Source organism: Haliaeetus albicilla, chromosome 17 (assembly GCF_947461875.1).
Source record: "Haliaeetus albicilla chromosome 17, bHalAlb1.1, whole genome shotgun sequence".
Lineage (NCBI taxonomy): Eukaryota > Metazoa > Chordata > Aves > Accipitriformes > Accipitridae > Haliaeetus > Haliaeetus albicilla.
Window position 1 is genome coordinate 18,202,831 of NC_091499.1, and position 12,328 is coordinate 18,215,158.

The following is a 12,328-nucleotide window of genomic DNA, read 5'->3' on the forward strand; positions in this document are numbered from 1 at the left end:
GTCACTGTGAGTAGTGTGTACAGTTTCGATTGACTCAGAGCCCCACAAAATGTTACTTTTCTTAGGAGAGTTTTGAAGGAAATTCAAAAAGAAGAATACTTAAAAGAATACTTGTTTATTCATAAAGAGAAATTTCTTTTTCTCAAACATGCTGAAGTAAGAAAGCTACTTTAATTTATTGAATTTTTGTGGATAACATCTCATGAGACTGGTGCTCAGTAAACTAAAGTATATGTAAACTCAGCAAATTTTAAGATTCAGGAGTGCACAATGCTGCTTTTTTGGGGTGGTGGTGAATTATTGTACTGGTTTTGGCTGGGATAGAGTTAATTTTCTTCATAGTACCTTGTATGGGGCTACGTTTTGGATTTGTGCTGAAAATAGTGTTACAGTAATTCTTTGCATAAAAATGGTATAGTCTGCTCAGCAATCTTGCAGGAACTTAAGAAGAAAGCTGTATTGGACTTCAACTCAAAGTGTTAACTGTGTGTAGTTTTCAGTATTCAGAATTTGAATTATTATTCATTCTGATTTAATAGGTCTCATATTTTTACTTATTTTTTATTATTTAGTAAACACTTTTTTTCTAGAGTATTACTACTTCGCAAATCATGCCAATTGCATTTTGCTATGAAATTAAATTAATATTTTTGGAAATAGGTGCAATTGTAGTGATGGTTTTTTTGAGACTGAATGCACTAAATACTTGAACCCCAAGAATCAAATTATTTTTGTATTTGTGTGAACATTAGCCAAACTTCTTTTCAGTATTTGCTAAATTCTGTCCTTTGGTAATGTCACTTATTATTTTTAAACACTCTGGTGAGATTTAATTTTGAAATTGTACTATTGAACTATTGAGTAGTAAATATTATGAGGATTATTTGAGAGTTTTGTTTAAGTGGTATAGGATTTATTGACCATTTGGAAACCTCAGAGTGTACCCGCCTAAAGGTGGATGACAAACTTTTCTTGTGGTGCATGAGAGAAGAATCTCTAGATTCATCTAGTCCAGTATTCTGTATCTGAAAGTGGCCAGGTGCAGAAGTCTAGGGAAGAATATAAGAAAATGGCAAGCATATTGCAGTACTCCACCAGAACACTCCCAGAAACTCAACTTATTGAAGTCTAAAGAGATGATGTCTTCACAGACACAGGTAATTTTCTAAACAATACAGAATTCTGAGAAAATAATGACTCTACAATCAGAGTTTAAGCACATATTTCCTACTTTTAACTCTTTAACTGCCTTTCAGTAAGGACTGTCTCAGTGGTCATCATCTCCAGTAAAAGGAAAAAGATGAATTTGCTCTTAACTTCCTATTAGTAAGATGTCTGGTAGTATCACAAACATGTATTTTTCATTTGGATTACAGGTTTAGGACTTGTTCCATACAGTTATACAAAGAAGTTACATTGCCTTGCCACCACTGTCTTAGATCAGATGATGCAACTTAATTAAGAGATTGCAAATTACTTGAGGATTTTTTTCTGAAAACTGTTTTATTAAGAAAAACCAAACAAAGAATCCCAGGTAAAACATAGGTAATTGTGGTTTGTCAAAACAATAATAAAAGAATGGAAACTTCTGCCCAAACTTTCTTCAGAACTGCAGTAACCTGATAGTTATCTAGTAGTTAAATACATGGAAGCTTGGATGAAAGTTTCAATCACTCAAGTATAGTTGGGAAACTGTATTCCATGTCCTTGAGGAGCACCCCAATTGCCATGTTACAGAATATACTATGATAGCTGATGATGAGTCTTTTAGTAGCTATTGCTGGAATTGTTTCAACTTGAATAAGCTGATTCTTGACTAAGCTAATTCTTTGTATCACAGAGATTCTTTATCTCACTGTGGAGCACAATGTCAGCTTCATGGGAACTCCTCGTTTGGGTCCTGTGCTATGGATAAGTGTTAACGTGTTCTAATTGGCATGCTCACTCCAGAATAGTATATCCATTTAGGGGACTTGAATGGAAGAATAGGAGATCAAGGGCTTGACAGCCTCCCTGTGACTGTATTTACTGTGTGAACATTCTCTATAAGGTGTGTATTAGAATATCAGTTTATTTAACTTTTTAGGAAAACTTGAAAGTTTGTTGGAAATAAATGTAATGCAGTGGAAGTAAACTGTAAGTTGTTTGAATTGCAGTTATATGTAGTAGACTACCTTGATTTGCTTTTTCTATATTTTTGGCATTTAAACTTTTCTAGTGAAAACATGTTAGCAATTTTATTCTGTTCAAAAGGCTACATTAAAATTAAAACACTGTGCTTGAGCAATAGAAAAGATAGAAAAGAATGAATTTGCTGCACTGTCTATGCAGTTTTCTCTAGAAGAAGCAGCTTTGAGAATCAGTTTGTGTGATTTAGGAGCTATACATATCAGTAGTATATCAGAATCTGTGACGTAAGTTGTTGATCTTAATATGTCTTATTTGGAACATTCAACTTTTGTTCCTTTTCTTAGATTCTTGATTCACAAAAGTAGCAACACAAGAATAATTAACCTAATTTAGAAAGATAATGTGATAATTTATCAAGACAGAAGTTTCTTTTTAAAGTAATGCAGTTGATAGTTCTTATAAGTCTATGTGGATGTAGTTGGATAAACCTCAGATTCTAACAGTTGATAATTATTCATTTGCTTGTGACTGTGGCTGTGTTAAAAAGTAGGGGAAGAAGCATTTTATATAGCAATGTCTTAGCTTTTGCCAAGATAAGTTTGAATTATGAACTTGAATAAAGTATATGATTTAATGAATTTAGAATTTGAAATTGATCAAATAAGGTGATAGTTTTCCCTTAGAAATTTTTGTGCTACTTGTGTACCTGAAGTTGAATCTCATAGAGGAGATTAGTCCAGCTTTACGTGTCTAATTATGTGAAGAAACAGCAGGGACAGGCTCAAGTTCTGGTCTTTGTCATTCCTTGTTATTCTATTCTAGTTTGATCTTCCTTTGAAGTAAAGCAAACACTATGATTGCCATAATGAACAGAACATTGCAACTAGAAGTTCTTGATCCTTTTACAGTTTCTTAATTGTGGCCAAACCGCAAGGCTGAACATTTTAGGTTTCCTAAAAACCTTTCAAGTCACCAAATGAAATAGTATTAAAGAGTAAATGAAGAAAAGTTTTTTTTGGTAGTAAGGTTTGGTTTCAGTACTTTGAAATGATGTGTTAGATGTTATTTTCCAATTGTATTTCTGAGACACACATGTTCTCCTTTCCTCCCTTCATGATTCTTTCATCAGTTTACGAGGCACTGAATGGCCAAAATTCAAGAATCATAGCCATTCAAAGGAGTGACTTCTTGGAACTGAGTGTTATGCAAAGAAGAAAGTAAAAATATTGATTTCTGTGGAACAGAGCATCATAGAAAAAGAGAGCAAATTTGTCTTTTCTCCATTACAGCTTCTGCTAATTCATGCTCTGCTGTATTCTCAGTTTTAGAAATTAAACTCTCTTTATTTAACCATACGACATTGCATCCTGAACTTACTTGGCAGCTGTACTGCAAGAAACCACTTAAAAATATATGAACAGTTTCTCAGGAATCAGTATATATCTCTCTCTATATATATACACACGCAATCAAAGCTCACAAAATTTTTTAATTTCTCTCTAGATTTAGTTTTAAAATATCTTTACCTTGTATTATAGATATTGCTTTGTATTTGAAATTATGTTTAAAATCCTGTTTAAAACCAAAAAAGAAACATTTGTGGTTTTTTTTTTTAGACAATGGAGTAATACAAACATTCTGATGTCTAAAAATGGATAGTTGTATCTACTGTTTGCCCATTTTAGTTGTATAGTGATGAAATTGCAGATAAATGATGCTATCATAAGCCCCGTTACTTATTACTTAGTATGTGAGACTGTCCTTGACCTGAACCTTAAAGCATAACCTTGGACCTCCTTCCTTAGATAAAAATCCTATTGACTTTACTGGAATAAGAATTTCAAGGTATAAAATGTCAAAAGAGCTACATACTGAACATTTATCTGTAAATCAATTAAGTTATTACACTTAACATTCTCCATTACATTTTCCCCAAAACATCTTTTTGCTCTGTCTGGTCACAGAAGAGGGTAAATCCTTATGCAGAGACAATGCTCTCTGCTCTGTGAATGAATTTCCACCTCTTAAGTTATCTTCAGATGTAGTTTATGTTGAAGAATGAAAGTTAAATGGAAAATTAAGTATTCAGAGTAGCTTTAGACATTCTGTGCATCATTTTTCCACTTAATGTCACACTTCACAAAACACACTTTGAGGTATTGTGAATCATATTTTAAACAAGCAGACTTTAAATGTAGTGACGGAGAATAATGAAACAGGTTTTAATAATAAATATTAGCAATTTTTTTTTTTCCCCTGTAGCAATCTATTTTTCCTTATAGTGTTCTTTTGTAGATGTTGAAATGTAACTAAAGGACAATTTACATAGTAATTTACTGTTTTGTAGGTTGGAACTTGGGATCCATTGAGTGGCCTTAACATGACAGAGAATCAGAAAGGAAAACCAGCAAACATCACAGATTCCCTGTCCAATCGCTCTTTAATCGTTACCACCATCTTGGTAAGCAATTATATTTGCTTTTCCAGAAATAAAATACAGTTGTACAGGAAACCTAATAGAATATGCTGTACTAATTACAACAGTAATGAATAGTCTGTAGTATACGTTATAGTTACGTAGAAATTACTGTTTCATGAATGAACTCCAGTTGTTCAACTAGTCATGGATATTTATTCTCATCTAAATTGTAAGTAAATTATGCCAATTTTGGAATTATGTTAGTTGATTAGTAATTTCACTGCCATTGTTGACTAAAATGTTTGGTTCCTTCACAAAGCTGTTTAGTTCAGCACCATATGAGAATACAAAAGGTGTTTGTTTAAAAAAGTGGTTTGGCTATTAGCCTGATGATTTTAGCCAGCAAAATTTATTGCTTTCATTTGCTAATGTAGCACCATGATATTACCTCTAAAGAAAGTACGAAGTATTTAACATTTATTTTCATCATCATTATTAGTTGACTATTAATTTGAAATCTTTAATCATACAGAAATTTAATTGAGCTATCATTTGAACTAGATCAGAATAAACATGTTAAGTGACTTCTTTTACGTTTCCATTGTTGACAAATTCACAGTGGTGAATGAGGTATTTTTTACTTATAATTACATATATTTAGTTATATTCAAATAAATGTTCACTAATTTCCACACCATAACTTTGAAATAGTAATTTTAATTTCAACACAAATGAAAAACTTTCCAGAAGTGTGTCTACTGTTTGTCTGCCACCATTATCATTAATTCGCAGATATAAAAAAATAAGTGACTTCCCAACAGTTTTATTCTTTAATAAGAAGCTTTCACCTACCCACATATATTTTGACATTTCAAGCTAGAATGAATTTTCATAGGTACATATATACAAATGCCAGTGTGCTTCTAACCTTTTATGTAACATAACCCATATATTTTCATCCAGTGGGTAACTTTTTGGTTACTTATAAGGTCTGTTTTTATTTGAAGATTTACAAATTATAGAAAATCTTCTGCAATGCATTATTTCATTTATTCCACTAATTGAAAAATACATACCTGATATATAATTGGAACATGGCTGATTGGCTTTGTGCTAAGACCAGCACAGTTTTACCACAACTTTTTCTTGTGCTGTTAATTACAGTTGATAAACATATCATCTCTTGGGTTTCTTTTTTATAAAATGTAAATGAACTTCTTATAGTCTCTTAAAGTAAAAGCATGTTTTCTAGAGTATTACTCTGTCTTTTTTCTTCCCACTGCCCTTCACAAGTTTTCAAACTACTGCACTATTAAGTAATGTTTCTTCATAATTCCAGTTGACCCCCCCTATACTCCTGTTACATTGTATGCAGATATCTTGCCCAGGATTTTTCTTGAAGCATTCTGCTGATCAATAACTATGTTTCACATTTTTCCCAATTGGTTTCTAGAATGACTGTTTTTCCAGAATATAGTCCTAACTCTATTACAGACCTGTTACCTTCATTACTCAGTACTCAACCAGCCTTTGTATCATCTGCACTCTTCATTAGCAGTCATTGTATACTTGATTCCAGACCAGTGATTACAATACTGGACCAGGATCAATCCCTGCAAGATTACATAAGAAACACTCAATAACTTAGGGTGTTTCAAGTTTATTTATGTTTTAACATCTATTTATTGATGAGGTTTGAGTTCATACACCGTGTGTATCATATTGATTTTGTATAGTGATACTACACTTGCATGATTTTGTTTGAAACAATGATCTCAAGAAAAGGTAAACTGCACAAATATAAATAGTAGCACTATCAATGAACACTGTTTTTGGAGTGGTAAAGCTCACAAAAGTAGATCCTGAGATTTATGATAGCAGCTGCTTTCTGTAATCAAGGATACCCTTTCTCTTCAGGGATAACTTTTTGTTAGTGTTGTTTTATAAGCATCTGTCCTCTTTGCACATATCTAAATAAAATAATAAAAGAAATATGAGGACTTCAAACTGGTGTTACGAGTTGCTCACTTGTAACTGCCTTTTATACTTCAGTTATTGTTCACTGAAAGTTTTGGTAATTGCAATAACTCTTTTCAGCTATGAAGACATTATAAGTGTGGTACTCAGAATAACAAAATGAACCAAAAATTGTTCTGGTGCAGAAAGCACATGTACTAGCTTACTTTTGTAGCTCTAGCTTTTTGTGCTTTATAAATACATTTCATTTGGGCAGAAAGCATATTACTTAATATTCATTTTGTAGCAATGCAAGGGAACAATATAAAATACTACAGCTCCTAGAAACATATTTTCTTCTTCATCACCTTCCTTTTCTCTCCTTTTTTCAGTCTGGAAAGTACTGCTTTAAAAAAACCCAATTTTCTCATTTAAGCTGTTAATGTGATTTTTCTAAGCTGTTTTTTCACTTTAACAATCCTCTACAATAGTCTATAGCATACTGCCAGCTGTGGAGTCTTGATCAGTATTCTCTCTAGTTTGCTTCAACACTCACTTTTTTTTTTTAAAGATCCCAGTCTTTCTTTCATTTTTAATTCTGTCTTCTGAAATTCTGAATGATATCTTTTTCTTCCTTTATGTTGTAATCACTAAGATTGTTACAACTGTGAGTATACCCTACTTTTTCTTTGGTGGCTGAGTCCACTGAAGATGAAATTATATTGATAGGCAAAATAATAATAAATAAACTGCAATTCATAAATTTATCTACTGCAAGTAAGCATGGAACTATGTGGTCTTTTTTGTCTGGAATTCTCCATAATACGTGCTATAGGTAACCATCTGAAAGATTATGCCTTGGTTTATGAGCTCTGTTCCGAAAAGGGGTCAGGGTTCCCAGGACTTCATCACTTCTCAGAAGTCTACTGGTGTGTGCTTTTGGTGCAGAAGCATGTCTGATTTCCAAGTTCTGGTCCCATAGCAGCCCAGAGTAGCAGCTGAACGTGTCCAATGGAGCGATAGTCAACTTTTTAGGTGGAGAAACATTTGGAAAATAATAGTAATATAAAATATGCTGTTTGTATCTTTTATAACCATAGCTTTGGATATCTCAATCTTTTTGGCACTATTGCTTTGCTTTATTTTAATGCCATCTGCATTGAAACTTCAGAATTTCTTCTACAATTGAAATTCTACATTCTGAATATTCTGTGTTTAAAAAAACCAACAAAAACCCTTTCAAATTCATTAATAAGTATTTCTTATAATTTGATTCTCCTAAATTAACTTTGTTCTGCAAGCTATCAGTACTCTTATTTTTTTTCTTGACATTTTAGATGTAAGTATCTAAATATTTTTGTTCTTGTACATATTCTACCTTTGCTTTAGAAACTTTTTAACTTTGGAACTCAATTTTCATATTTATAAATGTATGTGCATGGTGTTTGTTTGTTTATGCTAAATTGCATTCAGCCTGTACATCTTATCATACAGGCTCATTTGTCCTGTTCTGCTGAAATGAATACTCCTTTACTTTCCCTTATAGCTTTTATGTGCTTTTTCTGTATCTGCTTACATCAAAGCTCTGAAAAGCTCACAGTTGTCAAGTTTAATTTTTCAAGAAATGTGTGAAAGTTATGAAAGGTGCGTGATAATCTCAAATATAGCAGTTTTTTGTTACTTCACATTTGAAATGTGAAACTACTTTTTTTACTATACTTCCCTGAAAAAATCACTTTGAATGTTTTAGAAGAAGGAACAAGTGTAATGGATTTTCAAAACAATTTTATTTAGTTCGAAATGTAATATCCCCACACTGTATCTTATTTATAAATGCTGCTTTTTCAAATGGGTAGAAATCTGATGCCGTATAAATGACATCTTGTTTTCAAAATAAAGATAAGAAATCAAACAAAGCCCAAGGTCTTAGCATCTTTGATTTTTCTTTTTTTAGGTATGCCATTTTTCATTTTGCATACTTTCTCTCCCTTTCTTTTGGACACAAAGGATATGTAAAGCATGAGATTTTAATGCAAATATTTAATATATATAAAAATAATAACTTTTACCTTTTATCTTAGAAAGATGGATCACTCATCTCTACACAGAATTGCAGATTTGTAATCTTTCTCATTTTCATTTTTATGGTATATTTTGAAGAAAGATACCCAATGCAAGCATTTTCTTATAATTACTGTTGTGTCATTCTGGATGCTTCAAGTAATACCTAAATTTTGAGATATTAATAACTGAATAATATTTGGTTCCTGCTGATGTTATAGCCCTAAATAATTGTTTCTCTCTTGTAGATCTATTTGAATTTTATGTAGTGCCACGAAATAGTTGAATCTGGTTTTGACTAGCAGAAAAACTGTAAACTTGATGTTTTTCTATTTTTAGTTTACTCAGATGGGATAACTTTTTTTTTCTTTGGAACCCAAAGGAATATACAATTCCTTACCTTCCAGTTTTAGTACTTTTCTTATCCCCTTTTTATGTACTTTCCTGTCAAAATCAGTGTGTGCCTAAATGCCTCTCCCAGTCTTCTCATACCAATTTCAGCATCCAGAGTCTGCACCCTCTCGTTCCTGAACTTCATTCCACTCCTGCCTCAATTCCATTCCTCTGTCTTCAAGCACCAGCACAGACTATAAACTGACTGATTTCTTGAAGATGCAGTGGAAATGTAAAGCAAACTACTTTAATGTGTTTCAGGAATTTTTTCACTGAGAAAGGTGAATTAGCTTGCTTTATAGTTTATGGTGCTCAAAATGCAAAAGAGTTTAAGTTGAAAACCACCCTTGTCCTGAGATCCAGCAGAACATCTGCGTACTTCTAATAACCTTCAGGGCCTTCAGACTTTGCAAGGTATTCAGAGAAATGCTTGGCCATGGTGTGTGTTTGAATACGAGGTTTGAAGGGAGTCATAGTATATGAATGAGTGCAGTGGGATCAGCACAAGTTGAAGTTTGACTTAGTAGAAAAAAAGTCAATAAAACTATTTTTCTCCTGGCTGGGGGCAAGCTAAAGGTAGGATAGTAATTTATTTATATCTCTGGATAATGACTGAGAAGTACTTTCTTTGGGTTCCAAGTTTACAGCATCATCCCAAACAACTTCTCCCAAATAATTCTCTAGTGCTTCAGTTCCCTTCTACTAAAATGTTAGTAATAAAAATATACTTTCACATTGTGGCAAGGATCAGTTTATAACTAGAGTTCAGGATTTTCACTTATGAACACCAAGGGCCATCAGTCTAGGAAAATGCTTGCTGTATTTGTTGGATGTCTTGGCTTTGCGTTTTTTTGTTTGTTTGTTTTTCCCCACAGTCTTTTTAAAATTTGAGATACATCATAAGAAAAGAATGTTTTGCTTTCCATTATGGTAAGATGTAATAATGTCTTTGATATTCTTCATGTATCATGAAGACAGTATGATTTAATTCAGCTGAAAAATAGGTTAGTACAGTCTGCAGTGTTGCAACAGTTTAATGCTTTCACATTCTGTGGTCTACTGAGTCAAGTGTTTTTGCTTGAAATAGGCATCCACTCATACCTGTTTTGCTTTACTGGAATGGAAACTTAGTACACATTCTTGGGATGCAGCTGAATTGATTTAAAGTCTGGCCAAAGTTAAGAGTACATTGTGGGGGAATAAAGAAAACTATTATTTTTAGGAGCCTGACAAAATGAGGAGAGAAACTGCAGAAAAGAACAGCTATGGCTTGAGTTCTTTAGGCCATGATTTATCAAAGCATAGTTAGACTACGTTTCATGACCCAAAAGGTCACACTAGGGAGTCTTCCAGGAAATATCTTAAAAGATGTCAAATAAGGATATTCATAATTAATTTATGTTATAGATAGTATAGTGGAGGAAGGCGACTTTGCTGTTTTCTTGGGTCTGGCCGTAGTTTATTCTATTAGAATATCCTGGGTCAAGTGACTAGTCAGATGTCTAATATATTACAGTGTTTTGACTGATTGTAATTAGTGGATTGCTTCACCTCTCCCACTTGAATTTTGACTGCCAACTGTGAAAGCCTATTGTGTATTCCTTACATCTGACATAAATGTTAATTAGATATGGCAACCTTTTAACTCCAGTATCCCTGGTGATCAGAAGCTAATGATTAAAATTCTCTGTTCTAAAAATGGCAATTTTTGAAGATGGTTTTCTTTTCATCATCAGGGCTTCTACTTTTTTGTTTTGTTTTGCTTTGCAGTTTTCAATGCTGATAGTAATACGAAGGTTCTAGATTCTTTAAAAAATACATATGTCCATGTTGAAAGTATTTATGAACAATCCATCTGTTTGATAACTATTCATAAAAATTAAAACTAGAATAATTTGAAACGTATAATTTATTGTTGTAATTACTAGTAATATCTTCGTAGTTGAAATATAATACAGCTCACAGGAATAACTCAAGTAAGTATTTCTTGTCCAAATCTGAAAAGAAAACATATAGATCAAGACAACCAAATACAAAAAAATTCTATCAGTAAATTTTTTCCATGCCCACATTTGTATGGAATAAGTGGGTTTTCATTCAGGTGTTAGTTGTACATTTTAAACACCAAAACAAGTCTGTAAAGCTACAATATTAATTCAACATGTGGAAACATAAGACAATAATCTTTTATTGTGTAGGGAAGCTTTAAGTTTGTGATGCAACTTATATGTTAAAAAACAAATACAGATAAATTTTGCAAGTAGAACACATGAAAATGTGTAACGGGAACACTGTTATATTGACATTCCCTAATGAAAACAAGTCTTTGGAGATAGTATACTTGCTGTGTATCATAGAAATAATGCAACTTAGAGAGTTATTATGAGAAAACCAGTTGTTTACATTCATGGAGGCTTAGCACATAAAGTCAGAAGAAAACATTTTGATCATTTAATCTGTCCTTTAATACAATACAAATGAAACTTGATTCCTCATTGTAGTTTCTTTTTGAAATCTGTCCAACTTTATCTTATTTGATTTTTGGACTTCAGAAAACTATTTATATCAAAGAAAGACTTTATGTAATCTCTCTATCCCTTGATGTATCCTTTTTTTTGTATCCAGAAGGGTGCTACCCCCTCAATGATAATGTATGACAAATGACTCTTGTCATCTGATTATTTTGACTTCACTGTCACTGAAAAGAATCACTGTGATTAAAGTTCACCACACAGCCAGGAGGACATCAACTTATCGATAAGGCAAAATGTCTTTATTCATCGACAGTACATGTAAACAGAAAGTTTGCATGAAAACAACAGTCATCTGTCGCTTAGGGGTCATATCATTGTTGAACGAATGTTTGTAATTTTTTTATATTACTCAATAATGCTTTTCAAGGATTTACCTTCTATTTACAGATATATTTTTTAATCTACCTGCTACTTTACTCTTCCTTGTGACCACATCTTTATTTGCAGTAGTTTTAGTTTAGGGTACTTTGCAGTAAATTTTCTCAGAAAAATGGTTAACTTACGTTTACTAGTTTATCTGTGTTCTCACTTTTAGTACTACTCTGGCTTGAGGTGGGACTTTTCCGTATCAATCTTCATTGAAGATGTTTTAGTCTTAGGAGACATTAAATGGCTACTTTGATCTTAAAGATTTGTAGCAAGCTGACCTGTTGATGAAATAGTAATAGTAAATAGTTGCTCCCAAGAGGGGTTCTCAGGGTAAATTACTTTCTTAAAGCTATGATTTTCATTATTGTTTCTCAAAGCTTTCCTTTAAAATATACACTTATTTTCTTGAGTCCATCACACCAAAACTTTGTCTGCATGATACCTCCTCCTTATTATTAACTGTTCA

General features: G+C 32.5%; 1 protein-coding gene across 4 annotated transcripts in view; it reads left to right on the plus strand.

Moving 5' to 3' along the window:
• The window catches only part of GRIK2 (glutamate ionotropic receptor kainate type subunit 2), a 421,417-nt gene that overhangs the window by 220,071 nt on the left and 189,018 nt on the right, over positions 1 to 12,328 (plus strand). For all 4 annotated transcript variants that reach the window (XM_069804941.1, XM_069804944.1, XM_069804945.1 and 1 more), the window contains one exon: positions 4,478 to 4,591. In XM_069804941.1, coding sequence (XP_069661042.1) covers positions 4,478 to 4,591 — 114 coding nt within the window. The remainder of the gene's footprint in view (positions 1 to 4,477; positions 4,592 to 12,328) is intronic.